This window comes from Lethenteron reissneri, chromosome 41, assembly GCF_015708825.2.
Source record: "Lethenteron reissneri isolate LAM-NWPU_2019-01 chromosome 41, ASM1570882v1, whole genome shotgun sequence".
Taxonomy (NCBI): domain Eukaryota; kingdom Metazoa; phylum Chordata; class Hyperoartia; order Petromyzontiformes; family Petromyzontidae; genus Lethenteron; species Lethenteron reissneri.
In genome coordinates, this window is record NC_083819.1 from 891,921 (window position 1) to 912,262 (window position 20,342).

Sequence of the window (20,342 nt, forward strand, 5' to 3'; positions counted from 1 at the left end):
ACAAATTCCCGTGTCTGTATCCATGACCAAGAGTAAAAATGTAATAGGACAATATCGAACGCGTTCAGTCAAAGGCAATTAGCTCATGAAATCCGTGCACTTCTCTGGCGATAACCGCGTATGGCTTCTTTCATTCGCTGTCATTTCACGGTGACTTTTTATTTGCACAAGGACGATGTGATAGAGATGCTTCCACGGTAAAACATTTCGGTGTTTTTTTTCTGTGAATAAATGTGAAACGCCTAACTTTGCCATTACAGTCATTGCAAAAAAAAATCCTCTTTGTGAAAATAAATCCGCTTACAGCAATGGGAATAACTCTCCTGCGTGTAATAACATCAACATTTCCCACTCTAAAAATGTAAAATATTGGTTTGACTGTCCTTGACTGTCATTCTGTGTCGAGCAAATGTAAATTAAAGTCATTTCAGAGGTAGCTCTCTGGTGTCTGCTTCCTTAGGCTGCTCTCGAATACGGAGGCTTTGCACTGCTCTGCAAGAGATCCCATTATGCAGATAATTGGAGAGGTGGGCTAATGGGGCCACGGATCAGAGGACTTCCATTGCATGTTACACAGCGACAGTGATCCCCTGGCGTCGCCCTACTTACACTGTTGGAGTAAGTCCTGTTAGCGAACACTTATGAAGGCCAACACAGCGCACGAGAGGGTGGTGTGGTAAACACCATGCCCGGCTGCCTTTGTCTCCCCACTGCTGATGTGTACACACCCGCACTCGGTACTAATACATTGCGGAGTCGACCGAGCAGAGGGGCAGTCCAAAATCGGATGCTTACCACCAATGTTAGCAATGATCGGGGAATCGAATTGAGGTGGCCAGGTTAGTAGCGTAGTGCGGCACTCACTCTTGAGGGTGAGTTGTTACACACAGTGACACACAGTGACACACAGTGACACACAGTGACAACAACTCACTCATGAATGGCTCACCCCCCCCCCCCCCACTGGCCCAGTAGTTGGAGAGCCCTCTCCAAGCCATTAGGCCTAATGGCTTCAAGGGCCCTCGCCTGGGTGAGAGGGCTTCCTGATGGGCCCCGGGTTCCGGGGAGCCCCCCGCTACTGGGCATTCAGCCATTGGCCCAGACGGAGCAAGAGAAGGGGGGGCCCTGCCCAGTACCCAGTGCCAACTGGGCACTCGCCTATTGGACAGCTCCGTCACCCCCCCCCCCGCTCCCCCCGATCGGTCAACCAACTCATCCCAACGGAGCCCTAACGAAGGGGCGCTATATATTGAAGCCGGTACATCGTTCAAGCTCCCTCGGATCAACAAAGCACACACGGCGCTGAAACGTGCAACCACGCGTACATCGCAACACGCAGACCACTCGCCACACGTGTACACACACTCACACGCACTCGGGCAAAGTGAGACAGCGCTTTGAAGTTTTTTTCCCAAGCAGACATGAAGGTCCAGGTTCTGTGCGCGGTGCTCACGCTCGCCGTGGTGGCGACTGCTCAAGAAGCCAAGAAAGTCCAAGTGACGAAGACGCTGAGCAGCGGCTGGGGCGACTCCATCAACTGGGTGCAGACGTACGAGGAAGGGCTCAAGAAGTCCATGACGGACAGGAAGCCCCTCATGGTCATCTTCTGGCTGGAGGAGTGTCCCTACTCCACAGGTGAACGCGGCGACGAGCTGGGCGACAGCTCAGGAGCCCCAAGCAGTTGAAGGGGCCCCCGAATTGACGGACGAAATTGAGATTTTATTGATTGAAATATGTCAGCTCATATTGAGAGCCGATTAAACGTGGCAAGCTGAATGACGTAGAAACCGCTCCTTGATATCGTGCGTCTGTCTCCTGTCTGCATCTTCTCACGCTGCGGAATGCGTCTCTACGTCTACACTTCTCTCGTATCTCTCACCACGTCTGTACCTCGCCTCGATCTCTTCTCACATCTCACTCGGATCGTATAAAGAGAACGAAGGGGTTCAACCCAAATGTGATTTTTGCTGGGGGCCACCCGATGGGTTGGCACCGCCACTGTGACCGTGCACCAGCAATGGGCAGCTGCCACACCTGGAGATCCGTTTGACTTATTTCACACCGTACGTAGCCAACAATGCTAATCGGAGTTGCGGGGACAGGACAACAAACTGAAAGACATCCCAGGTTGTCCTTGCAAAAGATACGCGTGGTGTAGATGCGCTCTCTCCCCTGCTCGTGCGTTAAGTAAAACAACGTCCATGGATGTGTCGTGGGGCGTCTGTGATTGTGGTGGTGAGCTCACGTTGACCGCGCTGCCAACCTTGGCGTGGGATGCACGGGGAAGCTCGCGCCGAGCGTCGCTAGCGGCTGTCGTGTGACTGTCACCAGCTCTGAGAGACACATTCACTAATGGTAGCCGTGTGACTGTCACCATCTCTGAGAGACACATTCACTAATGGCTGCCGTGTCACTGTCACCAGCTCTGAGAGCCACATTCGCTCAGGACAAAGACCTCCAGCAGCTGGCGCAGAACGACTTTGTCATGCTGAACCTGCAGGTACGCTCACAACCACCACCACCACACTCACCACCACCCTCACCACCACTACCACCACACTCACCACCACCACACTCACAACCACCACCACCACGCTCACAATCACCACCACCACACTCACCACCACCACACTCACCACCACCACCACCACACTCACCACCACCACCACCCTCACCACCACGCTGACCACACTCGCCACCACCACGCTCACCACCACCACCACGCTCACAATCACGCTGACCACCAGAGTCACCACCACGCTGACCACCACACTCACCACCACCACACTCACCACCACATTCACCACCACCACACTCACCACCACCACACTCACAACCACGCTGACCACCACACTCACCACCACCACACTCACCACCACACTCACCACCACCACACTCACCACCACCACACTCACAACCACGCTGACCACCACCATCACGCTCACCACCACCCTCACTACTATGTTCATCACCACCACCACCACCACGCTCACCATCCTCACGACGCTCACCACCACAGTCACCACCACACTATCCACCACTCTGCTCACTGCCAAAGTGCTCGGCACCACTCTCACCACCACCACGCTGACCATCACGCTCACCACACACCACCACCGTACTCACCACCACCACCACCGCACTCACCACCGCACTCACCACTCACCACCACCACTGCACTCACCACCACCACCACTGCACTCACCACCACCACTGCACTCACCACCACCGCACTCACCACCACCACCACCGCACTCACCACCGCACTCACCACCACCACTGCACTCACCACCACCACCACCACACTCACCACCATCACCACCACACTCACCACCACACTCACCACCGCACTCACCACCACCACCACACTCACCACACTCACCACCGCACTCACCACCACCGCACTCACCACCACCGCACTCACCACCACCACCATGCTTAGCACCTCATGTGGTCCTGGCCCCTAAGGGAGCGAACAATATTTGTGCACCCCCCCCCTCCCCCCTTCGTGTGCCGTGTCGCCCTTCACAGGTGCTGGCTGACAGCACTTCCCCCAACAGCCTGCTGAAGGCTATACGGGGAATCTTTGTCGTTGTGCGATGCAGGCAGATTAAGACAGCATGATGATAATTCGCTGTCACTTGGGGTACATGTGTATAACATGTGTATAACATGTGTATAACATGTGTATCTGTGCGCGTGTGTTATCCCAGCAGCCTGAGACAACATGATGATGATTATTTCAGTCACTTGGGGTACATGTGTATAACATGTGTATAGCATGTGTATAACATGTGTATCTGTGTGTGGGTGCTCGATCCCAACAGACTGAGACAACAGACAAGAACATGGCTCCAGACGGCTACTACTACCCCAGGATCATGTTTGTTGGTAAGTGCACACGACGCATGCATATCGCATTCCACGTTGCCGCACTAGCATCATTGGGGAATGCCGTCCGTGAGAATTGTCCTTGAGAATGTCCCGGGGCTTGTCATGCGCCGCCCACCATTCAACGCCGCAGCACAAATACGCCGCTCGGTCTCGTGCCGCCTCGAACCGGCGACACGGGGCGAGTGTCGTGAGCGAGTAGCAGCAGCACATGGGGCTGAGTGGCCAGCACCACGCCCGGCCGCCTTCGTCTCCCCAGTGGCGATGTTTACCCACCGCACCAGGTACTCATTTGAGGCTGAGTCGACCTAGGGGAGGCCCAACACCGGCTCAGATATTCGTCGCTGGTGTTGGTGGCCGTGAGCGGGAATTGAACTCAGGCCGCCGGGTTCGTAGCGGCGCAGGCGAACCGCGACATTCCCGCCCTCCGCACCACGACAATCTGCCTGTCGTCAGCGGCGCTCACAGAGACTTGGTATTCTTATTCCCTCGCACGGCTCGTGTTGACGGAGAGCAGCGGCTGTGATTGTTTGTACATCGAGGTGGCTGAGCCTGGATAGTTGCGCCAGGGGTAGCGGTGGCATCGCGACTGTGTCGATGCCTCCTCCTCCGTGTTTGTGAATCCGGGCCACCGAGTCGTCGTTATCGGCTCCACGGTTCCCTTCTGGCTGGTGGGGACAGTCGCCGCACGTGTCTGTGTGCAAATAGGGATTCATGCGTCAGGAGTCATTTTAGTTTTCGTTGTTTGCGACTCAACGAATATGGCTATGAGGTGGCTCAGTTGGTTGGGGTTCTTCGAGTGAGTTTGTGGTTCGAGCCCAGCAGCAGCCCTGGTTAATACTACGGACGCATTTACCATAAAAAACTGAACACCGTCTGCTGACATGTGGAGGTTAATGATCCCGTGACGTTATGCAAGTGTCACAGTCCAACTTAGCCGACGTGAAAATGACCCCACGGATGACTTTCATTGAGAAAACCCGCACAGCCACATTGCCCCCCACTCCCCACTGGGCAGACTCCACCCGCCTGTGAATCACAGCGCTCCCGTGACAGCCTCGGCGCTGTGAGGATGCCGCGAATACCAAATTCACAAGATGACTGCTTCAGTCGATCCAAGCGAATGCCACTGCTACTGACACTGCCACTGCTGCTGGCGCTTTTGCCAATGAGACGACACTGACACCGCTTCGAGTGTTATGTACGTACGCTTGACTTCTTTCGCACCGTACGTAGCCAACCGTGCTGATCGGAGGTGCGGGGGAAGGACAATAAACTAAACACAAAAGGCGGTTCCAAAGAAATTAGTTTGTAATCTAGATGATTTAAAAGTGCATAGCTCCAGTGGCTTTCTAATATCGTAAGGAAGAGCGTTACAGACGGCCGCAGAAGCGCATCTGAAGGCGCGCGATGATGCACCGACCCTCTTCGTTCTATGGCTTAGCCATTACGAACGAGACTGGCACCAACACCGCTGCTAAGCACTGTCGCTAATGCCGCCGGCACCGCTGCTGCTTCTGCTGCTGCTGCTGCTTCTGCTGCTGCTGCTTCTGCTGCCGCTGCTGCTTCTGCCGCTGCTGCTTCTGCTGCTTCTGCTGCTTCTGCTGCTGCTTCTGCTGCTTCTGCTGCTGCCGCTGCTGCTTCTGCTGCTGCCGCTGCTGCTTCTGCTGCTGCTGCTGCTATCGCCACACAGACCCGGGCCGCAAGGTGCGAGCGGACGTGACGGGGCGCTACTCCAACCACCTGTACGCGTACCAGGCCGGGGACGAGACCGTGCTGCTCGACTCAATGAAGCGCGTGCTGAAGCTCGCCAAGGACGAGCTGTGAGCCGCAGGCCCGCGAGCGAGAACACCCGAACCCCTCTCTCCTGCGGCGTCACACGCGGCGTGGCGCACTCACGCACGCGCACACACGTACACACACACATGCACACACGCGCACGCGCACACACACATGCGCACACACATGCACACACGCGCACGCCAGAGACCTACACACACACACTTTTATACAGCCTGGCTTGGGCAGCTGGCGTTGAGTGATATTCGCGAGCACGAGACCCCCCACAGGAGAGCGCGTGGGGAGACGCGCCACGAGCTCCACCAACCTCGTGGTGCCACGTGACACCTACACCAGGTGTCACGTGGCACCTGCACCAGGTGCCCGGCGGCAGATTGTGAATCAACAGCGAGGGAGTGAATGGGCGAGCGTGCGCAGTGCAACTGCCCACCCACCGCCTCTTGCGGATCACACGCGCGCACACGAAAACCAACACACTCAACGCGTTTGTCACTAGCATCGTGGCCCTTATAATGGAGGTATATTATAGGTGACGTTTCGGGCGATGGCCCTTCTTCGGTGCCCGTGTTGGGTTTTTGTTGTTGTTCTGCGATTTGTGCTTTTGCACCGCTGCCAATGCGGAGGGCGTTACCAGATGATCAGCTTCATCACGTGGGTCACGATCAGCGTCGGGTTCAGATGTGGTGGAACTAACGACTCGCCGCTGTCTAAGACCCGATGGGTCAGTGCCACGTGGCAATGACAGCGCTGGTAGCCACTGTGTCGTCACACAAAGATTGCGAAAGCCCCAATTTACATATTGGACAAATTGAGTAGACAGCACTTGCGTGTGGACAATGCGATGATGGCCGTGCCGTCCTGTACAGCATTGCCCACCCCCCTACATCTCCCCCGACCTTCCGACTCATACAGCCGTCCTGTATCTGCTCACCTACCAACTCACCCACCTACCTCTTCCCCACCTGCCCATCAACATACCCACCTGCCAAGTTTGTATATTATACACTCCTACATATATACGTAATGTACATATGAACAATTATACCAACACACATATCTACACACATGCATCCCATACTAACATACAGTACATACAAGAATTATACATGCACAATTATTTTCTACGTCACCTTTTTGGGCCATGAATTAAATACCTTTCGCCAGTATTAAAATGTGGCATCGACATAAATTATAATAAAATCGCACATAACGCGTGTACGTTTCGGAGCTGGGTGTGCGATGGAGAGAGGCAGGGAAGGAGTTGGTGAGTGGGGAGACAGATTGCGTGGCTCTGGGAGATTTCAAATTCATTCTGACACCTCGCCTCTCCAACCCCGTCTCATCCATCGCGACCACCGCAGCCTTCTTCCGTCTCGAGCTCAGAGAGCACCCCCATTCAGCCCGCTTCTTTGCGCAATGACAGTCGCTTACATCATCGATGGTAACGAGACCTGACGGTGCTTTGGATAAGCACATCAAGCTGACACTGACTTTAACATCTCCCACTTCTCGCTCGTGTTGTCGTTCTGTTGGCGCAGATCTCATTCGCCGCATCTGGGCACGCAATCTGTGTTGTCGTTTGAATAATAAATTGTGCTGAGCTGCCTGATGAATGTGTCTGCTCATGCTTACACGCATAACATGTGTGTGTGTGTGTCTGTCTCAGCGTGGTGGGGAGCGGTAGTGTAGTGGTTAGCGCAGTGCGCGACGAACCTGGCGTCCCGGGTTCGATTTCCACTCACGGCTAACAACAGTGACGATTATCTGAACCGGTCCTGGGTCTCCCCTAGGTCGACTGAGCCTCAAATGAGTACCTGGTGCGGTGTAGTAAACATCGCCGCTGGGGAGACGAAGGCGACCGGGCGTGGTGTTGGCCACCCACCCCCCCCCCCCCTCGTGTGCTGTGCCGGTCTTCATAGGTGCTCGCACTTGCCCCAACAGTCTGTTGCAGGCTATACGGGGGATCGTTGTCTTTGTCTCAGCGTGGGCATTTAATGCAGCAGTTGGAATCTGGCTGTGAGAAAAGCTCGTGGGATCAGAGCCAGCTGCGTGCTTATGTTTAAAGCGGTGTGTGTGCATCACTTATCCAGGAGAGTTTGGATTTTAGTCTGAAAGTTATTTTTCACGAAGGTCACGCTTGGAATCCATATTTGGTGATTGCTGCATGAAAGAGAAACTGAATTTACCCAAAAAAACGAAGCACACGTTCATTAGTTTGCATCTGACCACCATGGTATGAATAAAACCGCACTAAATACTGCTAAGAGTTTAATAAAATGTATTTTAGCATGTAAGACCCACCGAGCGATATCGCGCTCTTCTTCAGGAGCTAAACGAAGTGGGCTATCACGTGGACATTTATAGCTGCCAAATACTCTAAACGCGTGTTTCCAAATGTGGAGCGGAAACCCCGGATGATCCGGAAACAAATCCACGCGGCCACAGAGAGAGAGAGACACGCAAACTCCAAATATATAGCAGCAGGCGTCAGGGTCGGGATCGAACCCACGACCTCCTGCACACCAGGCGAGGTAGCTAACATCTCCTAGCCACCGTGGCGCTTCCACACTGGTGAGATGTCTGGGAGTACCCACACTTTACCCCACCACACTTTAGATGTCGAGAGTGGGGGGATTCATAATCCCTGCCCGATTATTTCAGCTGCCGCACCGGGAGGTCAAATCGAACCGACGACCTCTCTGGACGACCAGTCCAGTCCAGCCCTGTGACTCGGTGCTATCAATGTCACGTCTCAAACCCGGAATGCAATATGACATTGACGAACAAGAACCGTGGCTAATGTTTATTCCTCAAATGGCACAAGGGAAGTAAAACGAGGAAAGATTAAAATCAAGATATATGCATCGAATATATATATGTGTGCGTGTGGGCGTGTGTCGGGTTCACATCTGACTTTGCATCTTGAACTCAGCCTTGGTCTGTGCGTTGTCTGTAGCGTCAGTGCTGCACGGGGCTGTCCACGTGGGTCCTGCTGGGCTGGAGCGCCCTTCGGTACCACCCGAGGTGACGACCCGGTGGGAGCCAATTAAAGTGACACGATGCTACGAGAGACTCAGTTGAGAAGCTTATTGCGTTCATCCTGACAGTGTCAATAATTGCAGTCTCTGGCCAAATCAGGCCGCATTGTGAGGCTAAGTGGGGCTTGTGCACCGGGCATTGTTGGATGGGTGACCGCTGTGAATAGCAGGTGTTATAGGCTGCGCGGCTCCGTGGCAGTCAGTCGAGGGGAGAGTGACGCTAAACCTGTGTGGGTCTGCACTGCTGCGTGTCCACGTCGAATGCCCTCCTCTGGCACCACCCCGCACCGAGCAGCGTGGTGAAGTACGGCTCGATGACCCCCCACCTCGCGCACGGTGTCGTGAGAGCCCCACCCAGCAGTGAGTCGACACGAGCGCTGTGCACTCACAAAGCAAAGGGCACCGCTCGAGCATTGACGACTCGAGTGGTGGCGGACCGGCGGGATGTCTGGCGCTGTGTGTGTCCACGTGCGAGTCACGGACTCCACGTGCGAACATTCCACTTGAAGCGATATCATCGAAAGGGAACCCCGCGTCACCAGCTGATGACGCTGCGTGTGTGATTGTCTTACAGCTAACAGAGAAGGAGCGCAAACACGACGGCGATGCCTGCTTCTAGGCAGAGGAATAAAACGAGGTGAACAGAATTCACAACGTGGCTGTCACACGGCAGTAAAACGCACCCTAAGCGAGTCGTAGCGAGGGTTCAGCCGGGCACGCTCCAGCTCACCCGGATTGCGAGGATGGAGCGCCACGCGTCATCGCCGCACATGAGCTGCGCCACGTGGCGACGTGCGCGCTCCACGTCGACGGCGAAGCGACACCCGCACGCGACTTTCCAAGAGGGCGCTGGTTGTACAGCTGAGCAGCATTCCCAGTAAGGTGCAGATGGAAATGCTGCATTTACACCAGGGTGCATGCGTATGGCTGAATATACAATCATACAATGCAGTGCAAATTAAATTGTATGATTGTTTGGGGGAGGGGGTTATTTCTCGTCTAATTAACGGTGTCTCTCGACGCATTGCGTCTCCCAGCGGATGAGAACACAGAGAACGCGGAGTTGATTTAAATGAAACAGAGGCACCGCTGTGTTCGACTAATTTACCAAAAGGCATTGGGGCTGTGAGCGATCGGAAGGTTTCCTTGGCAAACGCGTTCTTTGTGTGGAAGTTTTCAATGCAGAAGGGACACAAACTGTGGGCCGCGTGGTCTCTGCTGAATGTCAACGTCGAGGTCGAGGCTCGCTCTCGCCAGGCCCGAGCGTAGACTGGGACAGAGCATTGTCCCTGCTGTAAACAGCAGCCAGGCGAGTGGTTAGGAGGTCAAACGCAGAGAATAAAAATAGTGGCTGACGGAGAGAATTCGAGGGGGTGATCAAGGCGAGAAAGAGCGATACGCATTCAGCAGAGAGGGCCACACTTCATAGCCCAGCTAGAGCTCACGCCACCATAGCAGGGACCTTCATCTAGCAGTGGATCGAAAATGGCGGGCCACAATGATCACAACAACGACATTCCTAGTGTGGCGCAGCAGCGTCAGCGTGGAATGGTTCTTCAGCAGTACACAAAGTCGGCTCATGGTAGCTGGGTTGCCACCTCTCTGGATTTACCCAGGAACATTCATTATCTTGTGGAGAAATCCTTCCCGCTTATGTAACAGTGCCCCACTCAAGACAACGCAGTAAGGTACCCGGAGTTCTCCCCTCGTCCAGTATTGTCAACTATTCATCACTCTTCTCGCGATGGGCCTCCGGTTATTTTGTTGTTGAACCGTAGAGGTGGCAACCCCAGCTTTGCGGTCATGGCGGGAGTTCCACCGCAGCGAGAGTGGAAGATTGTTCCGAGCGCATGCCACTGTTGTAGAGCAACTGCAGGCGGCTGTCACCGCTCTCAGACAAAACCACTCCCGCGTTCTTCCGCATCAATGTTTAATGCCACAGCAAAGCGCTCAGGTAATATATAGGTAGCGTACATTCAGGTTTTTTTTCTTTAAAATATAACTATCGATTCTATAAATAATTGCTTATGTGTTTTTTCTTCTTTTATTTATCTCTTTCCGGCAATAGTGATAGTATATATATATGTGCATTGATTAAGGAATGCGCAAGCTGCGTTTCGGCGGCGTCAAGAAGCGTGTGGCCCAGAGGACGCCCGTGACCTCTCGTGGCCTCACGTGGCCCCACGTGGCCCCGCGTGGCCTCATGGGTCCCACGTGGCCCCACGTGGCCCCACGTGACCTCACGTGACCTCGTGTGGCCCCGCGTGGCCTCACGTGGCTAAGATTTGCCGCGGCCCCGCCACGCTGGGATGGACGCTACGTACCACACAAGATCCACCGTAGTTGCACCCCGCACACTTTGTTTTTGCTAAATATCGTTATATCGCGATTATCAGCGCTCCCGATTTTTGTGTGTGGTTACATTTGTCGATTTCCTGAACAATTGTGAAATATAATAAAATTACCCTCAATAATCAAACTTTTAAAATAGAAATATGACTATCCATTACATTTTCCATTAAATAATAGCTTTGCAAAATATTTTTTTTTAGGAATTGGCAGATTGGCGATCGTATAACATCGCTGTCGATTTGTTTTCCTTAGTTCCTCGAATTGTTTAAGTAATGTTGTGTAACTGACATCGAGGCGCCTGCTAGATTATAGGACTAATTCGGGCAGGCTAATATTGAGTTAACTACCGTTAACGAACCCTACAGTGATCTTGAGTTGTACCTTAACTACAGCACACTACAAAAGCAGAGCGATAGTAATGGTGAAACACAATCACAAGCTTATGGGAAGCTGATATCGCAATGATGATGATCGCCGCATCGCCAATTTGACGTCGCATCTGACCTCGCGGCAACGCCCGCGTCTGGTGTTGGGTGCCGAGCCCCTCCCCCCTCCCTCCTCCCCCCGAGCCCCGAGCCCCCGGCGCGCTCCTCTCTCGGGCGCCGCTTGGAGTTAGCGGCCGCACCCGGGGGGGGGGGGGTCACTTTAGCCGCAGCGTTACGGGTCGGAGGTCCAGAACATAGATTTGCCCCCCCACCCCGCACCCCAGCTCCCATCACTTCCCCATTGACAACCGGTCGTGAAAACGGCTGTCAAGGGGGCAGAACAGAAACTGGCACTATTTGTTAAAGTATTCTACCAGGTAGGGCCCACTGAGATATGCGGCTCTTTTTCAGAAGTGACCCGGCTAACACAAATGATAGCTCAACGAAGTGGCTTGCCATGACGTGGGAATTTATAGCAGCCAAATACTCTGAACGCGCCATGTTCATTCTAAATGTGGAGTGGGGGAACCGGAGGGAAATCCACACGACCACGGGAAGAGAGACAAGCAAACTCCAAATACACGGGCGTCAGGGTTGGGATAGAACCCACGACCTCCTGTATACCAGGCGAGGGAGTTAACATCTCATCGCGACCGTGGCGGAGGGCGGATGGCCGGGCGGCGGTGCTCAGAAGGGCCCTGGACAATTTTGGGCGAGAGACGAATCCCTGGGACCACCGGTGCTCGTGCAGAGACCAACACCGCCCTGCCGAGCGAGCTGCGTGCCCGCGGCGCCGTCATCCGCGCCGCTTCAGCTGCAGGAGCTTGTGCGCGATCGTCTCCAGCTCCATCTGCATGCCCTCCAGCTCGTCCCTCTGCGCACAGGGAGGCGACGCATTTTGACTTGGACGGCCACAACAACGACCGCAACGCCATGGCGACGCCTCCGCATTGAACTTCACCCGTGTGGAGGGCTCGGTCTGCCAGACACAGCTCTGTGTCGTCTCATCCACCACCACACTGTGATTCACCACCACACCGTCATTAACCACCACCATATTGTGATTCACCACCACCACCACACTGCAGGGCACGACACTTCTCGTTCCGCTTCTAATCTCGCACTGCTCGGCTTTGGAATTCCCTCCCGAGTTCTTGCAACAATAACCTTGCTCAATTCAACATACACACTGTAGTCATCATTAACTACTGCGCTTCCAGTGGTGATGTTTGCTGCGGGAAGTCTAGTCCCTGGGGCCTTTTCGCCTGTGCTCAGAAACTGAGATAAAGAAACAAACTCAATGGACAAAACAAAGATGCCTGGCAGCCTTGCACAGGCTGGTGGTGCTGTTCGCGTACACCTCTGAAGGGCGGCACGACGCAAGGGGGTGGGGGGGGGCTGTGACCAGATCTACGCGCAGTCCCCCTCCGTCTCCGCAGTTGAGATGTTTGTAGACAACACCAGGTGCTCATTATACGTCTGAGTTGACCTCGGTGAGGCACAAGATCGCTTCAGTCACCGGCTTCGTAGCGCAGTGCTCTGACTGCCACGTGACTACTCCACCCTGACCTGAGATTGATTCCCGGCCACGGCTGATATCAGTGCTGCGTTACGTCTGAACTCATCCGATGTGGCGAGAGGTTATCTCCCTCGCAGGCGCGGAGGAGGACACAGGTTCGATCCCAGATCCTAAAGATGCCTGTTGTGTGTTTCGACTTCGTGTGTTCTCTCTCTCCCCGTGGTCACGTGGATTTTTCTCCAGGTCCTCCGGGTTTTCCCACCACGTGTATAAACGTGCGTTTAGATTATTTGGCTGCTACTATAAATCCCCATGTGAAGTTTATGATGATGATGATGATGATAAAAGCCATCTCGATGAGCCGTCACGTGTGGCCAGGTCAGCTATGAAAAATAGCTACGAGCTCAGTGGGCTTAACCTGATAAATAAAGAGGTTGTGAGTATAGTATAGTTTTAATGTGTTCATCATTTCTGGATTAATCCTAAATAATACACCTAGACGCGACATTTCGGATAGTCCATAATAGTTTTGTTTCGTATTGATCTGAGAGTATTGCATCACCACAAATCACAAATGGGCATTTCCCCACCAAATTTGGAGTCACGTGGCATCGGGTGACGTCACTTTTGTTTCCACGAAAATCCCCTCAAAATAAGAAATTGTCCTTAAAAATACGAAATCGGAGGCTTTTTTCACACGAAACTCCTCTATGTAGGAAGAGTCGTGGGCAAGCGTCACATTTGAGATGTGGCTACAACACCGACCCTTGCCAATGCCCGCTGAGGACATTGAATTCCCAATTTGCACCAGTACACTCTATTACATCTCCAAAGAGATGTACGAATTCCTATACTAATCCAATAAAGTTAAATCCAAAGATGGTATTTTGGCAAGATAACATGAAATGTAAATCACGTGCTTAACTTAATTTCCCCACCTCGATACGAACTCAGATGGCGCAAATATGCAGAGTGCGACACGTGCAAGCGTCAATTAAGTTAACTGACCTCTGCAATTCCTTCCCGGCTGACATCGTCCTCATGCCGAGAGCTTCTTCCACTCATCTTCTCTCCATCATCTCCATCTGCATCGGAGCCTTTCTTCACCTCGCCCTCCTCCTCCTCATCATCATCGTCGCCGTCGTTGTCTGCATGGTCGTCATCGCGATGCTGTTCCTCGGGGGCGCGACGGGAAGGCTCCGAGGAGGCGTGCGGCTGAGTCGAGGAGACGCGCAGCCCCGAGCGGAATCTGGCCACGGCCCTCGCGATCATCTTCCCGGCACGCTGCCTCCGCTCCGCCGATTCGAACTGCGTGGTCCTCTCGTCGCTCGGACTCTCGGCCATTCGCTTGTCCAGCGCCTGGCCGCCGGCATCGTCGTCGTCGTCGTCATCGCCGCCTTCAGCTTCGCTGTCGAGGTCGAGCTTGCGATGGATGTCGTCCGCCGCGTCGTCCTCGTCCTCGTCGTGCGGCTTCATCTTCATCAGCTGGCGCTCCACGTCCTCCGTGGCCTGCCGCACGGCCTCGCTCGCCTCCCGGGGCCGGGGCCGGGACTGCCCCGCGGACGTCGCCGCCCTCGGTGGCTCGACGCCTTCAGACGCGTTGGCTTCTCTGTCTTCATCATCATCATCATCGTTATCGTCGTCATCGTTATCGTCGTCGTCGTCGTCATCGTCTGCTTTGCCGTGGTTGTGTTCTTCGTCGCCGTGACTCGAGTCCACGTGCGCTGTGCTGTGTTTGCTGGACTTGCCGTCCATTGCGCTCTCCCCCATGCCCCTGCCAGCCTCGTGCGAGGCCGAGTCCTTGCCGCTCGGTGCCGAGTGGACGGTGCCGCGCTTGGGTGCCGACTCCTGCTTTGTGTCGTCATCTTCAGCGTCATCAGCATCAGGAGCATCGTCAACATCATCGTCATCATCGTCGTCGTCATCATCATCTTCATGTTTACCTTCGCCATGAGCTGCAGCTTCATCGCCTTGCTTCGCGTTCATTGACGAATCGTCTTCCTCGGCGCTCACCTTGTCTGTCTTCGTGCTGCTATCTTCGTCGTCGTCAACCTTGCTGCGATGGTGTGCTTCTGAGACGGACTTCAGGCGCTGCTCCAACGCCCCTTTCTCCTCGTGTCCGTGCTCGCTGCGTTTGGTTTGGTCATCTTCTTGCGGCTTGGAATCTTCCTCTGAAGACGCCTTCCTCTTCTCCACCTCTTCACCATCCTGGCGAGTTCCCTCGTGATGCAGCAAGCCAGCTATCCTCTTATCTGCAACCAAGTCATCACCAGGTTACACTTCATCACTGAGCAGATCCAGGAGAGGTCAATGCCAAGAGCATGATGCCATCTATGGGGCACAACATGTCAAGTCAACTGCTTGGCCCATCCGATGCCCCGAGCTCTATTTAATATTGTTACGTTCCCATAATTCTCACATTCAATGTCCAATGTCCAGTATCTCGCATCTCAATCCTTGCATCTCTTCCCGAATGGCCCCTGACCTCTGCCTAATTCACGGTGTCCACATCCCATGTCATCGGCCCTGACGTTTCGTGACCTGTCAGGTTTCACAATTCCCATGACTTGCTTGCTATCCAATGATCTATGCAATGATAACAATGCCCTGGATTTGCCTACGAAAGCCTTGCTGAATCTTAAAACCCTTCTGCTCAAGGGGGTCCTGCATTAGCACGTTTTGCCCAGTTCTATCAACGAGTGTTTGGCACATGGGAGGAACCCAGAGCAAATCGGATAACACCCATGTTTACTCGAAACTCAACACAGATGGATTTAAGAATCAATTGCTGTACTCCCATCTCTTGGCCATTTCACAACCCAACCCTTCAGCACGTGGCGTTTCCAGGCCGTCCACCATCATAGCACTTAGCAGGCACAACTTGCTTAGCTTCCAAGATATGATGAGAGATTGAGTGCATGTGTATGGTGATTATATACACAATACTGCAGCAACATCCATTGTGCTACGTATTCCGATGCTCCCAAGTATATTGTCCATACTCTTAGGTTTTTCCTTGCAGTCACGAAAGCTTCAAATATTATATTGTCCATGCTTTTAACCCACATTGAGCAGCGTGGTGAATTCTGGTCAAATCACCTCAACACAATATTCAGGGCATGGGCAGACCCTTATCAGGCAGCGGGGTCACAAAGGCCCTTGCATGTAAACGTCTCACTCATCATTGCCCACGTGCCGTGATTAGTGATCCTTTCCCAGTGCCACATGCCCCACTGTCAACTTCCCATAGCCCCCATCAGGTGTCCCGTGCCCCACGCCCCGTGGTTCATGCCTTCTCTCAGCAGCCGAAGACAGCGGTCGCTGGGAGCTCGAGGCGTGGCTTCTGAGAGAGCACCTGACAGAGCCTCAACCATGCAGGTCATCACCTGGGCACAAAGAGAAAGACGAAGATTCCCCGTATACAGCGCCGTAGACTGTTGAGGCGAGTTCTGTGAGCGAACACCTATTAAGGCCGATACTGCACACGAGGGGTCTGGTGTGGCCAGATACAAGCCGGATTGCATTTGTCTCCCCAGTCCTGATGTTTGGACACTGCACCAGCTACTAGTTGAAGGTGGAGTTCATCTCGAGAAAGCTCAGGACTGGTTCAGATAATCGCCGCTGAAGTTCGCCACGGTGGAGAATTGAACTCAGGTGGCCGGGTTCTTAGCGCGAGTGCGCTAGCAACCTGGACATGCGCATGCAGAGCGAACAACGATGATGAGGGAGTCGAGGTGAATGTGGCATCGTGACTTATATGCTCTGGGTGGCTCAGGCGGCGAACAAGAAGCGAGTGAACTGCGCTTGCACCACGAAGAGCCTGGGTTGGAATCCAGGTTTCAGCCACCTCTGATTATAAATGAGCACTTAAGGGTGCTGAGTTTATAGTTTCAGTTTAGTCACCAAATAACCACATTTAAACAACCCAGAATTATGTTAAATGCGACTGATTTCAATTAAAATGTTTAATGATAAAGCATCTAAATATAGAATTCTCTTTTTCAACTCTGACAATTTTTTAATAAAAATAGCACAACGTCAATGTTATTTGGAAAATATGAGTGGGGTTTACACTGTTTAGCGAAGGCAAAAGGGGACCGAGTATTACACTGTGGCTTATTATTCCAGTGTCTCAGTAAATCGTGGGGGGCCGTACCTTGTCGCTGATGGTGTCGATGTTGCTTGGTGCAGGGAAGGCGAACGCTGGTGGGGAACAATGCGCAGCCTTGCGTCATGAATACGCAGCGACACCGCAGGCAACACTGAGGCATTGCTACCACGACATTGAAAAGGTCACACTTTCATCCTCACAATAATCATGATTAATAGCCCCTTGTCAATGCACGCCGTGCTGGTCACGTGGGCGGTATTTGACCGCTACTTCACCAACACGCTGGTCAACGCAGATTGTATGTTGAACGTCTTTCGCACCGTACACAGCCAACCGTGATAATCGGAGATGGGGGGGGGTGAAGGGAAGGTGGGAGAGGGGGTTGGAGAGGTGGGGAGGGGAGAGGCGGGAGGACTGGAGGGGCGGCCTGCGGGGTGCAGAATGGCTCAGGAATGGTTCAGATCTCACTGCGCCGATCCGATCGTGTGCGAGCTTGACCAGGAATGGAACTCATGCGGCTGAGTTCATAGGGCAGAGTGCCCCACCCCCCGTGCCCCCCACCCCCGTGTCCCCCACCCCCGTGCCCCCCCCGTGTCCCCCACCCCGTGCCCCCCCCGTGTCCACCACCCCCGTGTCCCCCACCCCCGTGTCCCCCACCCCCGTGCCCCCACCCCCCGTGCCCCCCACCCCCGTGTCCCCCACCCCGTGTCCCCCACCCCGTGCCCCCACCCCCGTGCCCCCCACCCCCCGTGCCCCCCCCGTGCCCCCCACCTCCGTAACGCCGGGGAGACAATCGCTGCTCTGCACGCGCACGGCGAGTTCGGGATCCGAGAGGTTCACATAACGCCGAGCTTTCTACATCTGTTCAAGTCTAATGTTTCACAACACGCGATCAAACGTAAACAGACTGAATGGCAGCGGGAGGACGTGGAGCCGGAATGACAAACGCGATGGAGCTCTCGCCGAGGCGAGGCGACGGCGGGCGAGGTGCTCACGCCGCAAGGTCGCCGCGTTGGCACGAGCCGCGAGTTATCAAACGAGGATCGGGCTCCAGGCGCTAGCGGCAGTCACTCTGCAACGAGGACGAAGCACACATCGCATATAGTGTGCGTGTGCGTGTGTGTGCGCGTGTGTGTGCGTGTGCGCGTGTGTGTGCGCGTGTGTGTGCACGTGTGTGTGCGTGTGTGTGTGCACGTGTGTGTGTGCGTGTGTGCGTGTGTGTGCGTGTGTGCGTGTATGAGTGTGTGTGCGCGTGTGTGTGCATGTGTGTGCTTGTGTGTGTGTGTGCGCGTGTGTGTGCATGTGTGTGCGCGTGTATGTGCGTGTGTGTGCATGTGTGTGCGTGTGTGTGCGCGTGTGTGTGCGTGTGTGTGCATGTGTGTGCGTGTGTGCGTGTGTGTGCGCGTGTGTGTGTGTGCATGTGTGTACGTGTGTGCGTGTGTGTGTGCGTGTGTGTGTGCGGTCTGGTGGCGCTGAGCGTCACTTGCCCCAGCAGTCTGCTAAGGCTATACGGGGGATCTTTGTTCGGTGGCATAGCGGTTAGCGCACGGCGCTACAAACCCGGCGACCCACGTTTCATTCCCGATCTCGGCCAACACAGGTAGAGCGTGCCCGCAAAACTCGTACAAGGGTCTCTACGCGGTCGACTCAGTCTTAAACGAGTACCATGGTGTGAGCCGTAGACATCGGTACTGGACCCACACCAACCCCCCTTGTGCGCCGTGCCGGCTTTCATAGGTGCTCGCAAACACAACTTTTCCCAGACAGTCTACACAGGCGACACGGGCGATCGTCATCGACTGTACGCGTGCAGTCTCATTGGCGATCACGGACGGGCAGGCGCTGTCCGTGGTGCTGAAACCCGCGAGCCTTTAACATTGGAGGCACGCGCTTGGGGGCGGATTATATTACAGCGGCACCGTGAGACAAACCTCTCTTGAACCTCTTTGCTTATGCTAAATATAACGCCAGGTATCAGATAGACAAGAGATAAAGCATTAGCATTTACGCAATATAACATAATAGCACACACACACATACATTTGCACGTACGTACGTATGACAAGTCAATACATAAACAAATTCACCCAAGTTTAAGTTGCACAGATTGCCAGACCGAGTGCTGTTTGCGAGGACCAATTAAGCTCAGAACGGCACAAGAGTTGGGTGGCGATCTAGCGAGGTAAGCGCGAGGCGTGTGTTACACGAAGGCTCGTGCTACCACCAGGGCTTCTTCATGTCAACCTGGTTCTATCGGGGCCTAGTAACAAGGAGCATTTACTCAGCAACCGGCACACCACATCGAGTGTACCTATATGGCTGTGGCTATTGGTCAACGCGCTCCCTCCGAGTCTACCAGAGACCCGTGGGGGTGGTTGCACATTCAACGAGAATTCAAGCTTTGGATACGGACGGTTACATAACACATGCGGATTCTTGAAATCATTTAATACTCGCGCATTGCATGCATGCATGTGCTGGTTGATCAAACAAAATGAATCTGCCTTGCCGACGATGCTCCAATTTCACCCCGGCCCACCATCGTGAATGAGAGCGCTCGAATCTTACCCGGCGAGGCACAGGCGAGCAGAGCCAGCCAGAGCCACACACGCAGTCGGTCGCGACACGGCCGTCTGCTCCCGAAGCGAGCCATGCCTCCTCCTCCTCCGACTCGTCCGTCCCCAGGCACGCCGAGGTGCATCACGCACGGGCGTCAGAGTAGCAACAACGACACGACGAGCCGACCCACGGCTGCCGCTGTGCAGTGAGAGAGTGTGTGAGTGAGTGCGCGTGTGTGAGTGTGTGTGAGTGTGCGTGTGCGCGTAGCTACGACTTGCGCTTGGGTGGAGGTTACATGGAGACGGGGTGAAGGCGGCGGGATGACGGCGATGCGGTGATGGCGTGCCTGCTGATGGTGGTGGTGGTGGCGATGAGTGGAGCGCAGCAAACCTCCGCGATCCGGCTTCGCGCTTATATGAGCGAACACGCGGTCACGTGGCCGCACAGGAGGCGCGTGGCGGGCTGCGAGGGGGTGCTGGGTATGGGGGAGGCGTGGAGGGTGGTGGTGGTGAGGGCTGGGAGGAGGAGGAGAGGGGGGGCGCCAATGACAGGACAGTAGCGGGGAATCTACGAGCTGCAACGCGGCCCCCGACTTCGTTTCATACGACCCGAGGTCACACGAGGCCTACCGCTTACATACGGCTCGT

The 20,342-nt window shown here is 54.5% G+C and overlaps 2 protein-coding genes across 2 annotated transcripts; one reads left to right on the top strand and one right to left on the bottom strand.

Annotated features, from left to right (window-relative positions):
* Positions 1-1,256: 1,256 nt before the first annotated feature.
* LOC133352701 (anterior gradient protein 2 homolog) lies at positions 1,257-7,300 on the top strand. The gene is made up of 4 exons (XM_061568524.1): positions 1,257-1,635; positions 2,424-2,500; positions 3,828-3,891; positions 5,585-7,300. The coding sequence occupies exons 1-4, from the start codon at positions 1,422-1,424 to the stop codon at positions 5,716-5,718; spliced, it is 489 nt and encodes a 162-aa protein (XP_061424508.1). The 5' UTR covers positions 1,257-1,421; the 3' UTR covers positions 5,719-7,300.
* A 3,342-nt stretch (positions 7,301-10,642) lies between these two features.
* On the bottom strand, positions 10,643-20,093 carry LOC133352608 (protein starmaker-like). The gene is made up of 5 exons (XM_061568356.1): positions 19,705-20,093; positions 17,182-17,228; positions 16,318-16,411; positions 14,034-15,277; positions 10,643-12,380 (listed from the first exon to the last, which is right to left on the bottom strand). Exons 1-5 carry the CDS (start codon positions 19,835-19,837, stop codon positions 12,303-12,305), a joined length of 1,596 nt encoding a protein of 531 aa, XP_061424340.1. The 5' UTR covers positions 19,838-20,093; the 3' UTR covers positions 10,643-12,302.
* Positions 20,094-20,342: the final 249 nt, after the last annotated feature.

What these genes read in the sequence shown, in the direction of transcription:
- LOC133352608 (XM_061568356.1), bottom strand. Translation starts at nt 19,837, where the DNA reads ATGCACCTCGGCGTGCCTGGGGACGGACGAGTCGGAGGAGGAGGAGGC. An exon ending in GCTCGCCTGTGCCTCGCCGG is followed by an intron (nt 17,229 to 19,704) that starts GTAAGATTCGAG and finishes GTTCCCCACCAG; the next exon opens with CGTTCGCCTTCCCTGCACCA. An exon ending in TCGACACCATCAGCGACAAG is followed by an intron (nt 16,412 to 17,181) that starts GTACGGCCCCCC and finishes CTTTGTGCCCAG; the next exon opens with GTGATGACCTGCATGGTTGA.
- LOC133352701 (XM_061568524.1), top strand. Translation starts at nt 1,422, where the DNA reads ATGAAGGTCCAGGTTCTGTGCGCGGTGCTCACGCTCGCCGTGGTGGCG. An exon ending in TTGTCATGCTGAACCTGCAG is followed by an intron (nt 2,501 to 3,827) that starts GTACGCTCACAA and finishes CGATCCCAACAG; the next exon opens with ACTGAGACAACAGACAAGAA. An exon ending in CCCCAGGATCATGTTTGTTG is followed by an intron (nt 3,892 to 5,584) that starts GTAAGTGCACAC and finishes ATCGCCACACAG; the next exon opens with ACCCGGGCCGCAAGGTGCGA.